General features: G+C 31.7%; 1 protein-coding gene across 2 annotated transcripts; it reads right to left on the bottom strand.

Annotated features, from left to right (window-relative positions):
- Positions 1-6,285: 6,285 nt before the first annotated feature.
- LOC132752098 (wnt inhibitory factor 1-like) lies at positions 6,286-22,430 on the bottom strand. Of its 2 annotated transcripts, XM_060742377.1 has the most exons (9): positions 22,283-22,430; positions 16,227-16,292; positions 15,540-15,640; positions 14,272-14,367; positions 10,069-10,096; positions 8,093-8,158; positions 7,459-7,559; positions 6,819-6,914; positions 6,286-6,448 (listed from the first exon to the last, which is right to left on the bottom strand). In XM_060742377.1, the coding sequence occupies exons 1-9, from the start codon at positions 22,366-22,368 to the stop codon at positions 6,402-6,404; spliced, it is 687 nt and encodes a 228-aa protein (XP_060598360.1). In that variant the 5' UTR covers positions 22,369-22,430; the 3' UTR covers positions 6,286-6,401. The 2 variants fall into 2 exon arrangements, with proteins under 2 accessions (XP_060598360.1, XP_060598369.1); XM_060742386.1 differs by lacking the exon at positions 8,093-8,158.
- Between the last annotated feature and the right edge of the window lie 5 nt (positions 22,431-22,435).

Genomic DNA, 22,435 nt, shown 5'->3' with positions numbered 1-22,435 from the left:
ACTGCATTCTTCTTTCATGCAAATGCCTTTTTAGCTGTATCTCAAAAGATTTTCATCAAATGAGTGAGCTTTTCATAATACACAGCACAGTAACATTTTTGCTTAAACGTCGACAAAATACCAACTATATCTAACATTATAACTTATACTAGCAGAAAGTGGTCTTCACCTTACAAATTTCTATCCAACCATGCTCACAAGACACAGCCGAAAATTCCAAATAAATTCCGTTTTTGAGATAAAATGACATTGCAGTTGAGTTTCTACGGAGCCCCTAAGGTGACATTTTCCACACTTTTTTCCCCGGAATTTAATTCGTTTTTACGAAATAATAATTCGTAATTACGAAATAGTAATTCGTTTTTACGAAATATTAATTCGTAAATACGAAATATTAATTCGTTTTTACGAAATATTAATTCGTTTTTACGAAATATTAATTCGTAATTACGAAATATTATTTCGTTTTTACGAAATATTAATTCGTTTTTACGAAATATTAATTCGTTTTTACGAAATATTAATTCGTAATTACGAAATATTATTTCGTAATTACGAAATATTAATTCGTAAAATCGAAATGTTATTTCGTAATTACGAAATAATAATTCGTAAATACGAAATAATATTTCGTAAAAACGAATTAAATTTTTTCTAGCGTTTCAAAGAGTTTTGGTAATATTTATAAATAAGGACTCAAAACTAAGTTCCTGACTTAATATAAGGAATGTACATGCAATATAAATAGTGATTTTTGTTCTCCCCAAGTTTTTTAACTTTACACTATTGTACATAAATTAAAATATTCGCATGTCAATAGCGTTGAGCCACAGTCGTGATAGACACGCGCTAGGAAAATTTACTTAAAATTGGGGCCCTGTGCTTCAAATCCAAACACGGACATTTCTAATACTAAATTGTGAGGAAATATTCATTTTAAATTGATTACATTAGTGAAATCTGGACCAACCCCCTCCTCGTCCCATTAGTTTTACTTATGTATATGATAAAAGAACGGAATAATATAGCATGTTTCTGTTTTAAAGATACATGTCGTAAAAGATTGCCTCAAACATTAAAACATTGCTGATAGGAACATGTATTTGACAATGTGGAAAAAAAACCATTTTGGATAGAGAATGACTTCTCACTCAAAAACCCTGTTCACTTAAATATAATAACTTGAGAACCATTCGGTTTATAATCGCAAAGTTGATCAAGGCATGTAAATGACCCATTTGTGAGATTAATAGGTTCATTATCAAGCTCAAAATGACCTTAAATAAGATTTCGTAAAAACGAATTAATATTTCGTAATTACGAAATAACATTTCGTTTTTACGAATTAATATTTCGTAATAACGAAATAATATTTCGTAATTACGAAATAACATTTCGTAAAAACGAATTAATATTTCGTAAATACGAATTAATATTTCGTAAAAACGAATTGATATTTCGTAATTACGAAATAACATTTCGTTTTTACGAATTAATATTTCGTAATTACGAAATAATATTTCGTAAAAACGAATTAATATTTCGTAAAAACGAATTGATATTTCGTAATTACGAATTAATATTTCGTAAAAACGAATTAAATGCCGGGGTAAAAGTGTCGAGAATGTCACCTTAGGGGCTCCGTAAATTTTGGCTAAAATTCGTAATAATATTGTTTTAACTTCAAAAATTCACAATTTCAACTAAATGACGATTTTAACTTCATGTATTCAATATTTCAACTTCAGGAATTCATCTTCACGATTTCATCTTCGTGGATTCATGTTTTCAACGTCATGAAAGTAAAATCTTGAATTTGTGCAGTTAAAGTCGTAAATATGTGCAGTAAAATCGTGAATTTGAAATCGTAAATTCGTGACTCTCGTAATCCGTGTGTTTAATTTGTGAATTCGTGAGTTGAAATCTTCAATTCACGAAGTAAAAATCTTGGTTTAATGAAGTTTAAATCATGAATTCGTGAAGTTGAAATCGTGAATTCATGAAGTTGAAAATGTGATTTTGAAAGTTGAAATCGTGAATTTGTGAATATGAAATTGTGAATTTGCGAAGTTGAAACAGTGAGTTCATGAAGCTGACATCGTGAAAATAAATCGTTAATTCGTGATGTCCGTATGTTACAAACGTAAATTCACAAAGTAAAATTTCTAAATGATGAAATTTAGATATTCACGAAGTCAAAATGTCCCAACCAGTCTTTCATACCTAAGCATGGGACTTGATGGGTTTTTGTGGAGATCATAGGACAAGATTTGGTAGATATCAAATATTTATTCGGCTCATCGTCAACAAAAAGCCAGAGAATTCCAAGATTGACTCATAGGGCCAGCCGGAATTGGCGAGATCTGAGCTGGAAAGACCATTATCGTCCGATTTTCAGCTAAACGTCGGCGAAATACCAAAGTTTTTTTCCGACGTACACACCTACAGCAGCGGACACACGGTCAGACCCCCTAACTATCCTACCATATTGGGATCTGCATAACTGGTGCTTGGGCTAACAGGGGCCAACCGAAAATGGCGAGGTATAAGTTGAAATGATCATATATAGTACGATTTTCGGCTCAACGTCGTTATAATACAAGAGTATTACCGACGGACACACCTATACCCGCGGGCACACGATCATGCCCCCTAAACATTCCACCATGTGTGGTTCTGCGAAAATGTGACTGGGACTCACATGGGCTAGATATTAACTGAAATGGTCATTTAAAGTTTGATTTTCGGCTCAACGTCGGCAACATACCAGAGTATTCCCGACGGACATTCACCAGCTGACACACGGACACACCATGCTCGACAAAATTATTCCTATGTCTAACGCTGGGTTTCTTTTCATCTGAAGTAGCCTTGATAACTATTATTCTGGCTAGCCTTACATATTATTTCAAGAAAGCTTGAAAATAAATCAAGGTTTTTAAAAAGGTTACAATATTCAAAGATTACACTAACAAATTAAATGGTACATGTCTAACGCACTAAGAGGGATGTTTGCATATTTTACCTTTTACTGGTAATTTACATGGTTTGTAATTTGTAAATTACTTTCTTTGTTCAGATCACAATTGAAATGTTTAACTGTTAAATGCATGTATGTTTCCATAATTTACATGACTTTTCATTTATAGTACTATTTTCGGCTTAATGTCGGCAAAATACCAGAGAATTCTCGACGGACACACCTGTACTAGCGGACACACGGTCAGACCACCTTACCATCCCATTACATGGGGTTCTTGGGCTCACAGGGCTAGCGAAATAGGCCAAATTTTAGCTGAAATGGTCATTTATAATACGATTTTTGGCTCAACGTCGGCAAAATACCAGAGTATGTCCGATAGACACACCTATACCAGTGGACTAAGCATGCACGACACACATGGTCTTAAATAGGTCGTCGGTTTTTCAAGCTAACCGGAATATCCAGAGATGATGAGATAAGTAATTTGAAACTACATTGTTGAATTAACCAATGGTCGATTGAACATGTTTAATTGTATCTTCTCTGGCTAGCCTGTTCAGCAGGAACCGGACTCCGGTTATCCGGAGCAGCCGGAACAGCCGATCTCAACGAAAATGTGTTCCGGCCGGCAGTCTGGCTAACTTCACGAACATCAAAACCATGAACTCAAAATCACTGAGTTTGATTCGTTCTGATAAAACAACATAAATAAAATAAATCATGTAAACAGTATAAGTAATCGTTTGGGATAATTCTTCAATGATAAATGAACCAAAAAGTGCGTTTGCGACCAGCATGGATCCAGACCAGCCTGCGCATTCGTGCAGTCTGATCAGGATCCATGCTGTTCGCTTACTAACTTTATTACAAGAAGAGAAATTGATAGCGAACAGCATGGATCCTGATCAGACTGAGCGGAAGCGCAGGCTGGTCTGGATCCATGCTGGTCGCAAACGCACTTTGTTGGTTTTGTCGTAACACGGCTCAAATGTTAAAACATATTTCCGTGTTTGATTTATATATTCAACCCTAATACTCGTGCACTATACAGGTATCAGACATTTTGGAAATACCATACATTTAAATTGCACCATTATACGTTTATAAAGTAAAGTAAAAATAATATTTTAATGAATGATGTTTTTGAGTATAAGGGGAAACAATATTTTCCCACTCAGACAGCAAAAGTTACACAATTAAAGTTGACTATATCAAGGTTATTGTTTGTCGAGTTTAACATGTCTTAATATGACAATCAAGCAAAAGTTAGTCAAATTAGTTAATTTAAAAAGATAAGCTAACGTCATTTCAGTAAAAGAATATATTAAAATTGAAAGTTTTGTTTTCATGACAATGATTTTAATTTCTATTCTTCTTGCTTGTTACATAAGTCTTTATTATGGATTATTTCAATTAAGATTTGTCCTAACGAAATGAAGAATAATTTCATTTCCCATCAAATTATTCCTTAAAATAGTTCCTTGTTGTATAAAACAGTGTATTGTAAAATGAGGTATTTGCACTTAAATGAGTTCGGATAAAATGTTTAATTCTAGTAGATTTATTTCAATTATATCGATGCTCATAAGCATTTAGTGAAATCTGCACTAACTAATTTAGAATCAACTGCCGCCAAATTAACGAAGTCGGTAAAGGCTTTTACACTTCCATGTTGTTACTCTAAATATTTATTTGTTGATACGTTTACTTTATGTGCATTAACAATACTGATTTACACGAAGAAACCTAACCACGAGGACTTAGTCAATTGCAACTTATATGGTATTTGAATATCGCCAATAATGATTTAAACGAAGAAACCTAACTGCGAAGACTTCGTCAATTGCAAGTTATTGGCCATTGAATAATTGCGAGATGTTCCGAATATTTGCTTCGCGTTTTGGTAGTAGTTTTGGTAGTACTTGCCAGCAATAATCTTTCCTGTCTAAAGACTAAATTGCTCAATGGAATTGTACAATTCAATGTTTTAAAGCTTGCATTTATAACATTTTTTCTGAAATTGTATAATATATATGAAGTACTAAATGATTGAAAAATTTGTTTGAATTAATAAATAAAGAGGCTCAGTGGGATAAATATCAATTCGGTAATATTAACATATGCATTTTTCAGAATTTTTATTGTCGGAATAGCCCCGAGGCAAATGTTAAACATAGCCACAAGGTAGACTCGTTTTCTTAAATATTTGCATAAAATCACCGAGGTGTGTGCAACCAGCGCTTTCAGTGCTTTGATATTCCAGTACTTAAAGCGTTTTCAAACGGTTCTCTCCCCCATATTCCAAAACAAACATACGTTAGTTCTTTTTTACACGATACATAAATTTGAAAGACGTCAAAATGACTAGAAATTGCCACAAGATGTGTGGGCATAAATATCAAAAATGTATATACGCCTTAAACTATTAGTTTTTAATGTTAGTTGAAATATTTTTGAAGTCAACTTTTAAAAGTCAGTTTTTCGATATTGAACTTGTTCCATATGATTATGCTTCAACTTTCACGATTACTGTTTTAGCTTACTACATGTATGCGAATAAATTTTTTAACTTTTAATAGAAAATGATTTAAAAAAAATATCAAATCAAAATAATTAAAAATTAAATTAATGAAATTAAATTATTAAATAAAAAATGTTCATGTTGATATTTTTCCTTTTTTTTCTCACTTCTTCCATTTTGTTCATTATTTTAAATCGAGATAAATTTCTTCCAAAAGTCAAGGGTCATCTTTTTCAATGACAGCGACAGGGCCAACGAAAATAAGAAAAAAAAATATTTTGAAAAACAATGTGTACTTCTGAAGAGATATACTGGTATTAATTACTTTAAATTACTTTACAAATACGTATGAACAACTGAGTACGGACATTGCAGTAATAAAAATGTATTGGTATATTTGTGCTTGTGATTTTGGCTCATCACTATTGTCAATCGGGCATGAACATTACTGGTAACGTGCAATTCTTTGCCATCGCATGAACTAACTTCGATATAATGGTTTTGGTTAAAGTCAGACCCAATCCTTAGGCTTATGTAGGCGTAATATTTGCACAGAGCTCAATAAACATTGCATTGTGACCCAGCATGACAGGAAGGAGATAAAAAGCTATTTTTGAGATTCCGTCATCATATGTGATGTAACGCACCGTGATAAGATTTTGGTATTTGTCCATCCGCACAAAAAATACCGCGTAACCAGGGAAGCTTGCACGTAATGATAGTAAAAGGTAGTCGGCATCTTTGTTGCGTTTGTGGGGAGGAAAGATGACAATGACCGATAAAAGTTCTATTTATATTTATTGTTTCAATGGGAAGTCAATCCTTCACAGATTTCCTTCAGCAAAAAAGAAACGTACTGTATATATTTCATTTATTTAATCAGCTGTTATAAGAATATTATTGTCCATTATTTTCAGATGCATTTCTCGGTGAAGAATTTAGCACTGAAACAGAAAACACAATATTACCATAAGATATTGGTTTAATCCTTTTTAACATCACTGTTTGGTGATACTAAGAGCATAAATATTGCCATATATGGATACACCAAAGTTTTTAACAAACGATTTAATATCTTTATGAAGTCTACTAAATACCGATCAAATGTGTAATCATCGGACACCTTTGAAATATTGTCTACGCCAAAAAGTAAGCAGACTTCTTTAATTCGGACAATCGTTTCCATCAAATTTAGGAAAATATGACTTCTAATTTTTATTTTGTGAATACTTTTTCTCATTATTATCATTATTTATTTTTACACATGCAGGTCTTTAATCGACATTTCGATGGATAAGCAATTGGATGACTTACACTCCTGACAATATTGACCTTCTGTCAGACCTTTACAATCACATTTACCTGGAGCCACACACTCCCCAACGGATCCACAGTTCGGTTTACATATTGCTGAAAAAAAAAATTACAGGGGTTATAATGGCAAATTGTTTAGAGAGTAAATTGTTTGTTCTGACAAAATCACGTTCTTCCTAAAAGAAGTCAAGACTGATCAGTCTTTCGGATGAGACTTTACTGTATGGGTGCTTAATCACTTGGCACGATAAAGAACCAGGAGAAGCGTCTGGAATTGTGGCATCTTTCTTTATCTGTAATTGCACTTTACTCCAAAAAAATAAAATAACTAATAATCTTCTGGAGGACTCGCCCGTATGGGCAACCGGTGGCGAGTATAAATTAACGCAAATAAAAAACACACAGGTAACAACTTTTATTTCAACATACAGCATCTTCAACCTATTAACTAAGCCATACTCCATCGATGAGGCATAAAACTTATAAACAGATTTTTTAAAAGATAAAATGTTATATATTTACGTAGATTGGCTTATTAATTACCTGCAGTTAGATAAAGGTCCGCCAAAATAGTTGCTTAACATAATTTAGAAGAAAAGAATCCAACTTAGTAGATGATATATATAATAATTATACTCACGGATGCTACAATTGTAGTCTCCATTGTGAGTCCAGCCTGTTGAACACCTTAATTTAGTCACAGGCATATAACATTTGAAATTTCTCCACAAGGCACAATGCCTGTAAAACAGAAGTAAATTCTTTAAATAAGCTTGCTTTATACAGTTAGAAAAATATGAGTAAAAGAGACGTCTAGAAGAACACACCGTAACACCGGCGCATGTAATGATAGATTGCAGTAGTGATTACAACTATCTTAAATTCTCTGATTACTACAGATAAGTTATAAATATGGTTTGCATGTTAATATAATCATTATAATAAACTGACTATAGTCATCACTTAATTTCAGATTTCTGTGATCACTTACTTAAAGGCAATCTGTCATCACTCCCGCTGTAACTGGTGTCATAACACATTTGTATATCTTGTAAACAATAGAGGCATTGATGCAAAGTATCAAAGGGCGTCCAAGAAAGAAATGCAGCAAGTGACTATTAACTAGTAGACATCTGATGATATCTTTTTACAAACTTTTCAATGGTTAATTGGATCTTTCCAGAATTGCATATCATACTTTTTCATAGATGAATGGTCGTAAAAAAGACATTGTTCATCATGAACTTTGGTAGGCTTAATTATTAGCTTCTTACGTTCGATACTGAGCAATACATTTTCTACATGTTTCTGTCTTCCATGTTCTATAAGATTCGATATAGCTGTAAGTAAGAACGAAAAAACTTTATGTATTGCATAGCATGATAAATAAAAAAAACTTCATAGCTATAAAATCAATATATTGTATTTATTACCAGATTCATGTAACCTATTTAAATATGATGAACATTTTTTTTCTATATGACAAAAAGCTTCATTACAAAGTCTCTCAGACTGGTCAAGGTAAAATATAAAAACTGAACATAATTTTTTGAAGTTGTTGTATATTGTGTACGACACTGATGAGTACAGAACTATCAGATTTTGAGTTTTTAAATCTAAGCTACAGCTCGTAAAGGTTGGTGTGATCAAGTGTTGTTCAAGTGATAGTTCAATATAAAACATTAGGTGAATATATTTTGGACAAAATGCTACGAAATCCTATGCTAATCTTTCAACTAAGCCAGTTCAGTAAACGGAGTTAACTTTAGAAATAAGATACAATTAAGGTCCCTGTTAAGACCCATGGTTCAAATATTGAAGCAGCATCCCGGAGGATCTATTACCAGTTTAGTAGTATACAATGACTTATCTTTCTATTTGTCCTTGAAAAAAACAGAAGCATTCTCTTTTTGTATCTAATGTTAAATGTACTATGAAAGACTCGGTGGCTTTGAGAGGGTGCCTGTATGCAGTGCCTCCTTAGTGCTATACTCATCTAATAAAGCGCACCGTCTTTAGATAGTAGCTATTGAAGACAGTAATATATTGCAATAAGAGTTTCAAGCTTGCTTGCTCCATTGTTAACTTGATACTTGTGAAGGAGGATGTGCAAGATCGATAGTGAACTTTCCATTTTATTCAAGCTTTTAATTTGAGCGGATTATGCAATTTTTTGTCGATTTCATGAGACAGGTATAACTCTCTATACCACACTAGAGAGACACGAAACTGTTTGAAGTATATGGCCAAGGGTACCGCAAGACTATAAGACTGAAGTTGATATATACTTGGCTTTCGTATAATAAACTAGACTAGTAATACGATTACGTCATTACGTGGCACTTCTCGGTCAACTGGTATCATTTTAGTAGTTTTAGATTTATCAATTGTTCTCAGATCCTTTAAATCTCTGCAACAGACAGTTGTATAAGCAAGGGTACGCCCGCCGACATATGATCGTAGTGATCTATAAACACCAAAATTAATCTTCACCGTGTACACACTCCCTACGTGGCAAATATTCTTGGTGCACAGCAAGATGATGCTTCACATATTGCTGTTGTTCATCTCTAGAGAGTTTATATACGCGAGAGAGTCAGATGGTGTGAGTCTACCGATATGATCATATCTCTTACTATTATATGTATGTTTGACCTTATATGTAAGTTATAAAAATAGTTAGTATATTCTCATGTTAATGTATCACAGAGGAGTAGAATATCAGTGCATGGACTGTTAATTTCGTATTTTGTGTTGAATAGATCAAGTGAGCAATTTTATTTTCGCATATGCGACTAAAATTTGAAACACGGCTACGAACATTTTGAAAGTTTAAGGGCATTTTTCTCTCTCTACAATTTCGTAAAAAACTATTCCCAAAAATAGTAATAATATTCTACTATGCTTTTATGGAAACATTAAAGGTATATTTTTTCTCATGTCAAAGTCAAAATTGTTTTAAGACAAAAATGCACAAGGAGGAATAAAGAGTATAATAAATATGGTTTATACGAATGAGACGGTCAATCGCTTTATAAGAATGTCAAATTAAGCATATGCAAAATTATTTCAAAAGACACGGCCATCCGCTAAGAATGTCAAATTAAACATATAAAAAGAATTATTTGAAATGCCACGGCCCTCTGCAAAGAATGTAAAATTTAACATGAAAATGAAACTCTTATATAAGCTTCTAACATGAAGTCATGAGTTAGATATTATTATATTGAAATTATCATCAACAACTCACCCCGTCCAATTCTGTGATTCTGTCAATGCTACAATCATTACAAATCAATACAATAATTGTGAACAGTTTTCAAAGATAGAGGCACTTTATTCTAATAACATGTTGTGGTTTCTAAATAGAATTTATTCCTCCAACTGTCACTTGGATTTTTAAAAAAGAGGGATAACTCATACAAAAGATCAAATAAGAAATATTGTTAATTTGTTTTCATGATATGTACGAACGAAAATTTCAGATGCTTGAATATTATGGATTAAAAGCTAAAAGTAACATTTTCAAGATTTTCCACGGAAATTAAAAAGTGTGTAAAGATAGTTCTTTTGCTGTAAATATGCGACATGAAACATGGATTTGTTATGCACAAATCACTATGTGAAAAATGTAAACTTTATTATAAGGTATTTCAATAAAAATAACAAGAAAAGCATTGATGCAAAGCATCAAAGGCGCGCCAAAACAATTTGACCAAGATTTGCACCTAAAAACTTAACAAAAGATGTGTACTTTATAGCAGTACAAATACATGTGACCTGGAGGCTAGGCCAAGTTTAAAGAAAAGAGCTCTGTCTTGCCAAGATGCAAAGACAATTTATGGTTAATTAAACAATCACTAATAAGACTCATGCCATAAGAGAGAATTTCTTCAATTTTATTTTACCAGATACAAGGATACCTGAGTCATCAGCATATAATAAAAGCATATTATGTCATTGACATATATTTTATATAAAAGATGACCTAAAATGAACCTCTGGGGGATACCATAGGTACTCTGAGCAGTAGTAGAATGAGTTCAAGCCACATCCACCAGCTGCTGTCTATCAGAGATAGGACTTGAACCATGTAAGAATGTCATTACCTGTGGCAGATGCTTGAAGTTTTATGAAGAAGAAGAAAAACTTCTTCATGTGTAGTATAGTGTGATCAAATGTATCAAATGCCCTTTGTAGATCTAAAAGTATTCATGCATACAATACTGCCTTTGTCCATTTCAAATTTAATACAATCTGTTAAATGAATCAAACATGACTGTGTCAGTTGAAAAACCACTTCTTAACCCTGACTGAACTGCCTGGCCATCACTCAAACTCCATTACTGTCAGAAAACCAACTGAGCTATCCGGCTGGCTACACATTATCTCTTCAATAATGAACAGTTCTAAACCACAACATATTTCCCCACTATATTGATTTGTGTCCTTGAATTTCTGTTTACGGAGCATAGTGAATTAAACTCAGGGTTATATGCAGTCACAGGATGAGAAAAACTTTCAGCTTGACCAGAACTCGAACCTTTGATACTGCGGCTGTAGCGATAGAGCTATCTATCTCGCCGCTTACACTTTTTCTCCCTTAAATAGTGGACAGTTCTAAAACGTGACAGATACGTTAAGATTTTTTAATTAATAGGTATATTAATTTTTAATTAAACAAATAAGAAAAAAACTTACATACTCATAGTCTTAATTAAAATAAAAATTTATATACTGTATAATTATTTTTTTTCTAAAAAAGGGGGCTTAGACATTTATTGGTTGTGCCATTATTTATAACAGGTCAATTTGAAAGTGAACATAACTGTACTAATACATGCACAATATCTAATTTTTTTGTACAGATAAAAACACTAACTCTTTTTCTTTGATAACAAATATTATGGAGGCTGATTTTTGCAGAAGGGGGCACCGGGCGAAAACATGAAAATACAACAAGCGAACCACTTTGTGGTAGATTTTTTCTCTTCTTTTTTTTCATGTTTCCGACTGTTTGTACTTTGTCGGTTTTCATGGTGGAATTGCACCATGGACCCTGGCAGGACACTAATTTAACCTCAATTCTGGAGTAGGTCATTATGTAACCGGCCACAACATCCAGGCTAATTAACCCTTTACAATATTCCTTTAACTCTATTATAGATAATATTGTTAGCCAGCTAACACTGGGTATAAACCTTTAACCTGTATACTAATCGATTCATTTGTTGTCATTTATAACTTTAAATGAAAGTCTCACCCCTTTAATAATAATGTCATAACTGCAGCTCTTTAAATACAGAAATATATTATGTCTCATCATATCCATATAAAGATATACATGTATGCACATAACATAAATAATTCCCAGCTAACATTAACATTGGTACTAATGGATGGAACTCTAAATCTAGAAGAAATATACTATAATGTATGAACTCTATTATAGATACTTTTATTAGTCAGCTAACACTGGGTATAAAGTATATACACCTATAACCTGTAGACTAATCAATAACTGTATTATCATTTATAAATTTAAATGCATGTCTCATCCATCATAACTGTAAGTCTTTAGATAGAGAAATATTTTAAGTCACATTATATCCATATACTAAGATATACATTTATCACATCAAACCGCGGCGCAGGAGTGTAATAAAGCCATTTAATAAAAACGATATTACATTAGTGTAATAACACTTTGACGTGACGTCATTTGCGCTTTATATAAACATAGCGTTAAAGCGCGCTAATGTTAGCGTTACACTATAGGCGCGTCATTGAAAAAAAAACTCATTTTAACAGTTTAATGTTCTTATTCTTTATATGTGATAAATAGAATATTATATTCGTGTAGATAATTCGTGTAATTCCCAGTTTCCATTAAAAATAGATATAACGTACACCATATTATTAATAATAACATATCGGCTTTAATTTTCTACCTTTCATTTTAACCAGTTTATTTTATTAACAATTTATATACAAACACAAAGAAAATAATAATTAGTTTCACGCTGTTATTAGAAGATTCTGTAGCAGAATACCTGTAGGTATGTACTAACTGAACAAACTAGAAAAATCCGGTCTAAGATATATAAAGCCAGTAAAAAAAATCTATCAATATTCACTCCTCAGGGCCTCTATGCTTTTGATGACCTTACAACTGGTAAATTTTATACAACAAAAATAGTTAGTTATTCCTAAAATAGAACAAATAATTTAGAAAACATGAGTTACTTCCCCTTAAAATAGAGAAAACCTGACACCCAAAAGAACACCCTAAACAAATTATGAAATGTTGCTGGCTCAGTTTTATTAATCCATGCAAAGTAATAGTAAAGTATTCATGAAAAAATTAGATGGCCATGTAACAGCAGAAAATCGGATAGCTTTCCACATCCGGATATTGGTACACTTTGTAAAAACAATCAATCCAATAGATAAACATAATATGGATAAAATCAATAGGATAATCGTTTACAACAGTTCCATTAACTATCCTTATACTCATTTACAGATGAACGTTCTTCTTGTAGGAAAATTTTGAAAATATATTAATGAATGAAAAGGAATACGGCATAAATGTAGACCACAACGATATTCGAAATTCGGATTTTAGTATTGCCAAAAAAGCTAAGGGACAAGCTGTTAAACTGAGCCTGCAATTTCGTGAAAATAATATCGCAATGCACATACTTTTACATAAAGTTATTAAAAAACAAATATAATAACATATTTGTTTACTTGATTTTTACGAATCAAAATAAAACTAATTAACACAACATGACATTAACCGCTAATTATAACAGCTCCTTCCATAGGCCAAAATAAAAAGTATTCCATAAGAGACGACGCCGCTCACCGGCGTCGCCAATAAAAAAAAAAGAAAAAAATACACTATTGAGCGATACAAAATCAAACATGCATGAATTTCAATAAAAACAAAAAAAAATATAAAACTTAAACTTGTAAAACATGACGTACAGACGCCAGGGTATAACATAATTTGTCCGAAACTCTTTCGGGCACATAAAAACGAATATCACATTCAGAAACTAAAATATTAGCAAGCATTATATAAAGGCAACAAATTGTCTCAATGTAAGGAGTACTCTTTTTTTTCACAGGTACAAAATAATACATTTAATGATATATTATACATGAATAATTTACTCTTTTGTGCTTATTATAACTCTTCAATGTTCAACTTTCTTTAACCAATCACTTATATATTCCGTTTACCGTAAATGCATAATCATCCACACCTTTGCAATATTGTCTACCCCAAAACGTAAGCAGACATCTTTAATTTGGACAAAACTTAGGAAAATATGACTTCTTATTTTCATTTTGTGAATACTTTTGTCATATTAATCATTATTTTCTATACACATGCAGCCCTATAAACGTACAATTCATTATAATAAGCAACTTGATAACTTACAGTACTGACAATATTGTCCTCCTGCCAGACCTTTACAATCACATTTACCAGGAGCCACACACTCCCCAACGGATCCACAGTTCGGTTTACATATTGCTGAAAAAAGATTACAGGGTTTATAATGGCAAATTTTTGAGAGTGTAAATTGTTTGTTCTGACAGAATGACGAGAGCAGCATTCACCCTCTTCCTAAAGTTAGTCAAGATGTTTTTTTTTTAACGTTAGGTCTTGTCTGTGATTAATTTAAATGAGAAACGATCTTCCGCCTATGCACACACACACGCACGCGCACACACACGCACACGCGCAAGCATATTCATAGAGACACATGAATATATTCAGTTGCCAAAATGTAAATGTTTGCTTCGAGTTTGAAATTAGCCATGTAAACCTGTAAAAAGTACAGTTTAAGCTTAGAATGAAATACAAATGATGTAACCTTCTTCTTGATGATAGATTTAGCATCCTAACAAACTTTCATTACTTAAAGAATAAAACGATAGTTGAAAACAAAAATTGAGTTATAAACAATGAACTAAGCAATACTCCATCGATGAGGCATGGAACTTATAAACATTTTTTAAAAGATAATATACACTCAACTTCACTTATTCCGCGTCATCACTTATTTCACGGTTATTGCATATTTTCATGTGGCCAGTGTTAAAATTTGTCAAAGTTTTCGTGCAAAATAGTTTAAATCTATAATTTTTTACGTAAAATAGAATAACATTTTACAAATTTCTATAAAAAGCAATAGTCTATTAAATTTGTACGAATGTCTGAAACAATCATCATTTTCTAAATGTTTTAATTGTTGAAGAAATGAATTTTGAGTTACAAAATAAGGATGATTTTTTTAATATTTAATATAAATATAACATGTAGAAATTTTAACAGAAACATGAAAAAACTAAAAAGTAACACCATTACCGCGATTTTAATGATGACATACTGTTTTCAAAATGGCCGACATATGATCTTTGTTTGGTCCATTAAAATTGACTTTGACTTAATACATTGTTGTTTCTTTGTGCAATACAGCACAAAATACCTATATGTTATAGCTTATGGCAATTTTTGTACCATAATTTTCATTTGTTGTTTTCTTTCTAGTTTTAAAGCGTTAAGTGGAGCACAGTTTACTATATATTTACGTTGGTTGGCTAATCTAAATTGCGCACACAAATGTAAAATCCACCTTTATAGTCAAAAATTAAATTCAACTTAACACTTTTAATGAGTAGGGAACATATAATAATACTTACGGATGCTACAGTTGTAGTCTCCATTGTGAGTCCAGCCTGTTAAACACCTTAATTGAGTCACACGTGTTTTACATACGAAAGATCTCCAGGCGCCACAGTACCTGTAAAACGGAGGTAAACTATTTAAATTAGCTTGATTTACATGGTTAGAAAAATAACAGTAAAAGAGACGTCTAGAAAAACACACCGTAACACTGGCGCAAGTAATGACAGATTGCAGTAATGATGACAAAAATCTTAAACTTACTGATTATTACAGATAAGGTGCCATAACATATTTGTATATCTTGTTACATATACAAACAAACAAGAAAAGCATTGATGCAACGCATCAAAGGGCGTCCAAACAATAAAGAAATGCAGCAAATGAAGATGAACTAGTAGACATCAGATGACCAGATATTCTTATAAACTTTTCAATGATTAATTGGTTTTAACCAGTATTGTTTATCATTTATGAATGGGCGGATGGAAGACATTGTTCATCATGAACTTTGGTAGGCATGCTAGAGATCTGAATATTAAATGTTAATATGCCCCCTATATGGTATAAGTTTATATATATTATATAAGCTTATATTTGGATATTATCATTAATGTTGGTTATTTGATAGAAATTCAAGGTCAAAATCTGATTTCATTCCATTAGAGCGACGCGCAACAATGTAATTTAGTTAACCTTCTTACGTTCGATACTGTATAACACATCTTCTACATCTTTTTGCTTTCCATGTTCCAAAAGATTCGGTGTTGCTGTAAATAAATAACGACAACAATTAATTTATTGCATAGCATACTTAATCAAAAAAAAAACTGATCGCAATGAAATCAATATATTGTTGTTATTACCTGAACCATTAAAACTGTTTATAAATTATCAACATTTTTTTTCTTCTTCTTTTTGACAAAAACTTATCAGATTTTGAGTTTTAAAATGTTAGCTTCACCTTGTAGATTGACGCATAATGGTTCAAAATAGTTCAGTATAAAATCACGGGTGAAAACTGGACAAAGTCTAGAAATAAAGTGATTTTATTACGCTAATGTCTACTAAGCTTGTAATATCTTAAAGCAGCCTTTATGAAAACGATTCTATGCTATCTCATACTAAATACTTTAGTAATGTTACTAAGGAGAAGTGCATAAAATCACCGTTAAGCCTTGTTCAAAACAGCACCCGAGATCTATTCATAGCGCGCAGTGACATTCATTTATATAAAAAACAGAAGACTTAGTTATTTACTCACCGAGGGTGGACCGGTAGATTAATTGTTTCGGGGCGTTTTCTTATTGTTCATGCATTTTATTGTTGAAAAATTTCATTTTATACCTTAATTATTTTGATATGACAATTATATGAAACGATTTATCTTGAAAAAACACACTGACACTTTAGAAATGCTGAAGGTCGCTTTTAAGGATATAAAGATATATGATGCCTATGCAAAAGAGTTTCAAACTGATGCTACATTTATATGTATAAAATTGTAAATTTTATCAACTTGATTTGACATTAGAATTTTTTCGTGTGTCATGAACCGAAAACACAAAAATAAAACGACACTTAATGAAATATGATACTATGCAAATATGATTACTTTGTTAATAATAGATCTGAAGATTACTTATTTCAAAATATCAATAAATGTTTATTATCATGCTTTCTTTAAACATGCAGCATTATGTGCAAGGGCATATCAAACATTTTCCCTAGCTAAAGGTGTACAGCGTACCCGTTAATATACTATGACATGACCTGAACGCTGAAAACAGACCCGTAAGGAAAGTCCACCAATAATCGTGCCAGGAATCTGAAACTCTCGTATTCATTCATTAAACAAGCCATGAAGTAAAGTGAAGCAAACTTTGATAAAACTATGTATAATCTGTTGATAGGTCAAAGGTTGAAACATAAAAAACTTATTGCGTAATAGTTTCCAACAGGTAAAAAATTCTGCACTTGGTCCGCCATATTGTGCCATAAGTGTTTGGCCACGTGATTACGAGATTGACTTTTACGGGTAATTTTCGCGGACGGTTAAGAAAACAGAACTAATGCGCTTCTAGCTTTTTATGAATTACTTTTTTATAAAGGTATTGAAAATATGATTTAATGACTTATATATTCAACATAATTTTATTTAAGTAAAAAAAAATATTAAAGAAAGTAAATAAAAACATTATCTTGAATTATGAATACAACAAAGATGTTCTTAATATAGTACACGACTCTACTCTAGTCGGCTCCCGCGAATTTTGTCATACCAGGTCTAATCAAAACTGCGTCTTATCATACAAAATGTAAACAGACGCCATCTTTGGAACAAAAAAAATGTATGATTTTGTTAATTACTCTTTTTGTTGGAAATGACTGTAAACCAGATATATGTATTAACACGCTCAACTATTTTCCGCTTCGTTAGGTATATGTTGCTTGCACAACTATTTTGCCAAACAAAAGTTATAGCGAACTTGCAACTCGAAGCGGTTAGAATGTTTACGAAGTTTGTGGATACGACGCAGTTCATATTGCTTTAACCATCGTTTTTTTCCTTCAAATCAAATATATACTCGTTTCAGAGCTTGCCATAAATTTCAAAATATGATTTTAAATCATTTACTTAAATTTCATTTAAAATTAACGTTTATTTTGAAAGAAAATAATGATTTGTACGAAATGATATGACGCAGTTGGAAAGAAAATATGATACGACGCAGTTGCATTTTTTTTTGGCAGTCTTAACAACAGGGATAATTTTGCCAATATAGGTCATTTTACTGAAAATTCATGTGTGTGATTGATAAAAAAAAACCTTACCATTCACGGTTTATAGCAATATTCTGTTGCTTTAAACTATTTAGAATACTTTGTTTCATTTCCAACATAACATTTATTTGAAAGTTTACATTGCAGAAGGTACGTTTCAGATAAGCATGAACATGTTCATTAAATTATCATAATATCTTAATTAATTTCTTATGTTCAATGTTATCACAATATGTTTTGGGATGAATAATGAAGTTTGTGAACTCAATTCACAAATTAAATTTCAGAACTGTTCTCATCGACGATAAAGAAATGCAATACGACAAAGTCAGCAGTAAAGTTGAACGGCACTGAACTTAAAATGCGCATACCTTACTTGCAGAAACGTATCGTAGTTACACAACTTATAATAAGACTTTAAAAAATTAATGTTCATTTAAGAGAGGAATAAACATTATTTCAAATACTGATTTAAGTTTCAAATTATAAAGCTCATTTGTTCTCAACGATTATAAAGAAAATGAATACAAATACTCGGCGCGTAAAAAACATAAGTAATAACGACATTGTCGGAAATTGTTGTTCATAGTTACAATGGTAGGCATGCAATTTGCACATACCTCTCTTCTAATAGCAACAGACATTTTTTTCGAACTTTGTAATTCTTTTAAACAAAGATCATTCCGGATTGATACAATGTCCAGGTTACCCTGGAATATTGAAATTTATATCACAAAAATGCAAATTAAAAAGTAACTACCCCATTAGTTTCGAATTTACGAACAAGTTTACAAGCATGCTAAGGCAACACTAGAACACATTGTCATATGGGTGTTGATCACGTGTTTCAATGTGTTTTGCATTTGATACTCTTTTTTCGGAATTTGTGGATGCATATGATAGGTGCTTTAATAGCGACCGAAAATGAAGCCTTAATAGAATTTTCATTACATTTTCCGTTTTGGGGAAACCAATGAGTGATGTCTGCTATTGACTTAAGTTGTATACAAGGTTTGTATTCATAATGATCAAAAATTCGAAAAATAACCGAAATGTTGTTGGACGTTTCTAGCCTCCTTAATTAGCGCATAATTTAATAGCTGAACAAATATATATATGAAAATACAACTGCGTCGTATCATATTTTCTTTTCAACTGCGTCGTATCATTCCGTACAAATCATTATTTTTCTTTCAAAATAAACATTTCTTTCTAATGCAATTTTAGTAAATGATGTAAAATTATATTTTGAAATTTATAGTTAATTCTGAAAAAAGTATTTGATTTGAATGATAAAATGGTGGATAAAGCAAAAAGAACTGCGTCGTATCCACAAAACTCCACTTCGAGTGGCAAGTTCGCTTTACCTTTTGTTAGCCAAATTAATGTACCGAACGAAGAGGAAAATAGTGGAGCTTGTTAATACATATATCTCAGTCATCTCCAACAAAAAGAGTTATAAACAAACACATACGTCTTTTCGTTCCAAGATGGCGGCGATTGTATACGTTTTGTAGGATACGACGCATTTTTGATTCCCAGCCCTGCTCGCGTAGCTCCTAAATGTCATGGCCGACTGTAGGCGGCGTAGTTGATGTTTCAAAGTTAAATAGGCTATTTTAATGACGGTATCAACATTTTGATACTTTTAAAGAGATAGAATGATATTCAAGTAATTGTTTTATCGCATAATTGGGACAAGGGTATTGCAAATGGAAAATAAGGTTAAATCAACGTATGTTATTCTGGTTAGGATTCGTAACGGGTCTTATTCAAAACTTAAATGCCGCATCAGATGAAAATTTATACTTATAACTTAATACAGTTGGATCAAAAACCAACACAAATTAAGTATCAAAACATGTTTCACTTTATTCAGCTTCCTTAGTTATAACTTATAAGTTTTTCCCCAGATGTGGTCGGTACACAGGCAAATGGAGTGTGTATATAAACAAAATATTTACTGCCAATTACGTGACAAACACTGCGCTGAAGCTTTTTGTTTTGTTCACTTTATTATTTGACAATGCATTCTTTAAAGGCAAGATCAGGATGGTTACCCGATTATCAAATCATGTTCCATTATATTTTTTTTTATTTCGTTAGGGTTTTCTTGTGTGTTTTTTACTCTTACGTGACAAAGAGATCATTAAGTGTTAACGCGTATGGAAATAAAAGAAACAATGGCGACGCACATTTTTAAAGTTTAAGTGAGTGTTTTGTCTCCACAATATTGTCAAAAAGTATTACCAAAAATAATAGAAAAAAATAGTTATAATAATTTACAATGCTTTAATGTAAACGTAAATAAAAATAATAATGTAAATATCGCAATTATAAATAATTATACATTATTTCAATTTGTTTATTCATTTTAGTATGTTAAACGTAATGTTAGAATTCTCGTTTAACATATATGTCTTTTGCATGTGTATATATGGTTAAGTTTGTCGGCCTCTCAATTATAGAAGCATCGGTTCAAATTGTCCTTGGGTCATGTTTCGTCATAGGAAACCATTCCCGGATAAATAAGTCATACGCCTTTTCTACAGTCAAGCTTATATTTAACCTTCATATTTACAAACGATACTTCGAAGTGATAAAAGTTAAACCTGTTTTGTCTTTTTTTACAGTTAACCCTTCCTTTTTAAATTGATCAAATGATACCTTATCGCGCGAATCTTAAAACGGGCTGTAAATAAGGAAAGAAACGAAAGAAAATTATTAACAAGCATTGTCTGTCACGTTCATTGTCAATTGTTTGTTTGTTTGTCTGTCATTTTTGTACTTTATTTCTTGTATTTTTTGAATTCGTGAATCTGCTTAATTTGTACAATCTCAAGCAAAAATATTGTCTTCATTACTTATTTTTATTTACAAAGGACAGAGATATGGAATTTATAATACAATACAAAACAAGTGCAAATCTATGCATTATAGTTAAACAATGCTGCTTTATGAAGTGAAACGCATCCCGTCCTTTTTCACGTTGCATAAATCATTTTTTCATGGGATGGTTCACATAGTGTCGCATAGTGAAAATGTCATTATCACCGCAATATAGTGATGCAATGTGCTTTTTATTAAGATATTGAAACCTTCTAAAAAGTGGTGTAAGAGGGTGTATATTATAGAATTAATTAACTGAAGCCGTTAATGAATAGGCACATCTCACCGAGTCTTAAACATCTCTAGTTTTAAAGGAATAAAGCGAGAACACGTAATTTCAACATTCTAAATACGTTTAGAAATGCATGTGTATGGAATTATAGCCTCAAAATATTCACCAAATGCGGTCTTGACAGTTTGAGATTAAAATAAAAAGAAAGAAATACTAAATGCTTATTTTGTCAATTCTGTAAATAACGATATATTGCCCTTTCTAAAGACTTAGTTTGATAATAATGGGAAATAATTTAATGTCACTTCGTACTTTAAACAGTTATCTTCTTTCATTTTCTTTTAAGTTATTTGTTCGTAAAATGCAAACATTCATGTTATAAATAATATACATCTTATTATGCGAAGCATTTTTTCAATGAGATATTTTATGAACAGTGAGCGTATTGACAGGCACAGAAGCGGAAAATAAAGATATTGAAACCAGAATGCAACTAGGCGCGTTTATATTGCGGGGTGACTGTGAACATTCTGATGTAGAACACCCCCTTTTTCTCACTTAAAAATTGTTTAAGAAAAAAATGCACAATTTGAGGAATTAAGAGTATAATAAATATGGTTTATACGAAAGACACGATCATCGCTGAAAATGTCAAATTAGACATATACAAAATTATTTTTAAAGACACGGCCATTCGTTAAGAATGTCAAATTAAACATATAAATGAATTATTTCAAAAGTCACGGCCATCAGCTAAGAATGTCAAATTAAACATAAAAATGGAACTCTTATATAAGTCATTTTATATGAAGTCATGAGTTAAATATTATATTGTAATTATCATCAACAACTCACCCCCTCCAATTCTGTGATTCTGTCACTGCTACAATCATACAAAACACTACAATACTCAAATTGATTGCAAAAATTCTCCCAACCATTTTGTCTCTTCTAAACGACTTCCGCCCTCTGATGATTTACCTTCTAAGTTATGTTTTAAATACTGTT

This window comes from Ruditapes philippinarum, unplaced genomic scaffold, assembly GCF_026571515.1.
Source record: "Ruditapes philippinarum isolate M1 unplaced genomic scaffold, ASM2657151v2 ctg14897_1_1_1_1, whole genome shotgun sequence".
In the NCBI taxonomy this organism is placed as follows: Eukaryota; Metazoa; Mollusca; class Bivalvia; order Venerida; family Veneridae; genus Ruditapes; species Ruditapes philippinarum.
This window is presented reverse-complemented; position numbering and strand designations above follow the sequence as displayed.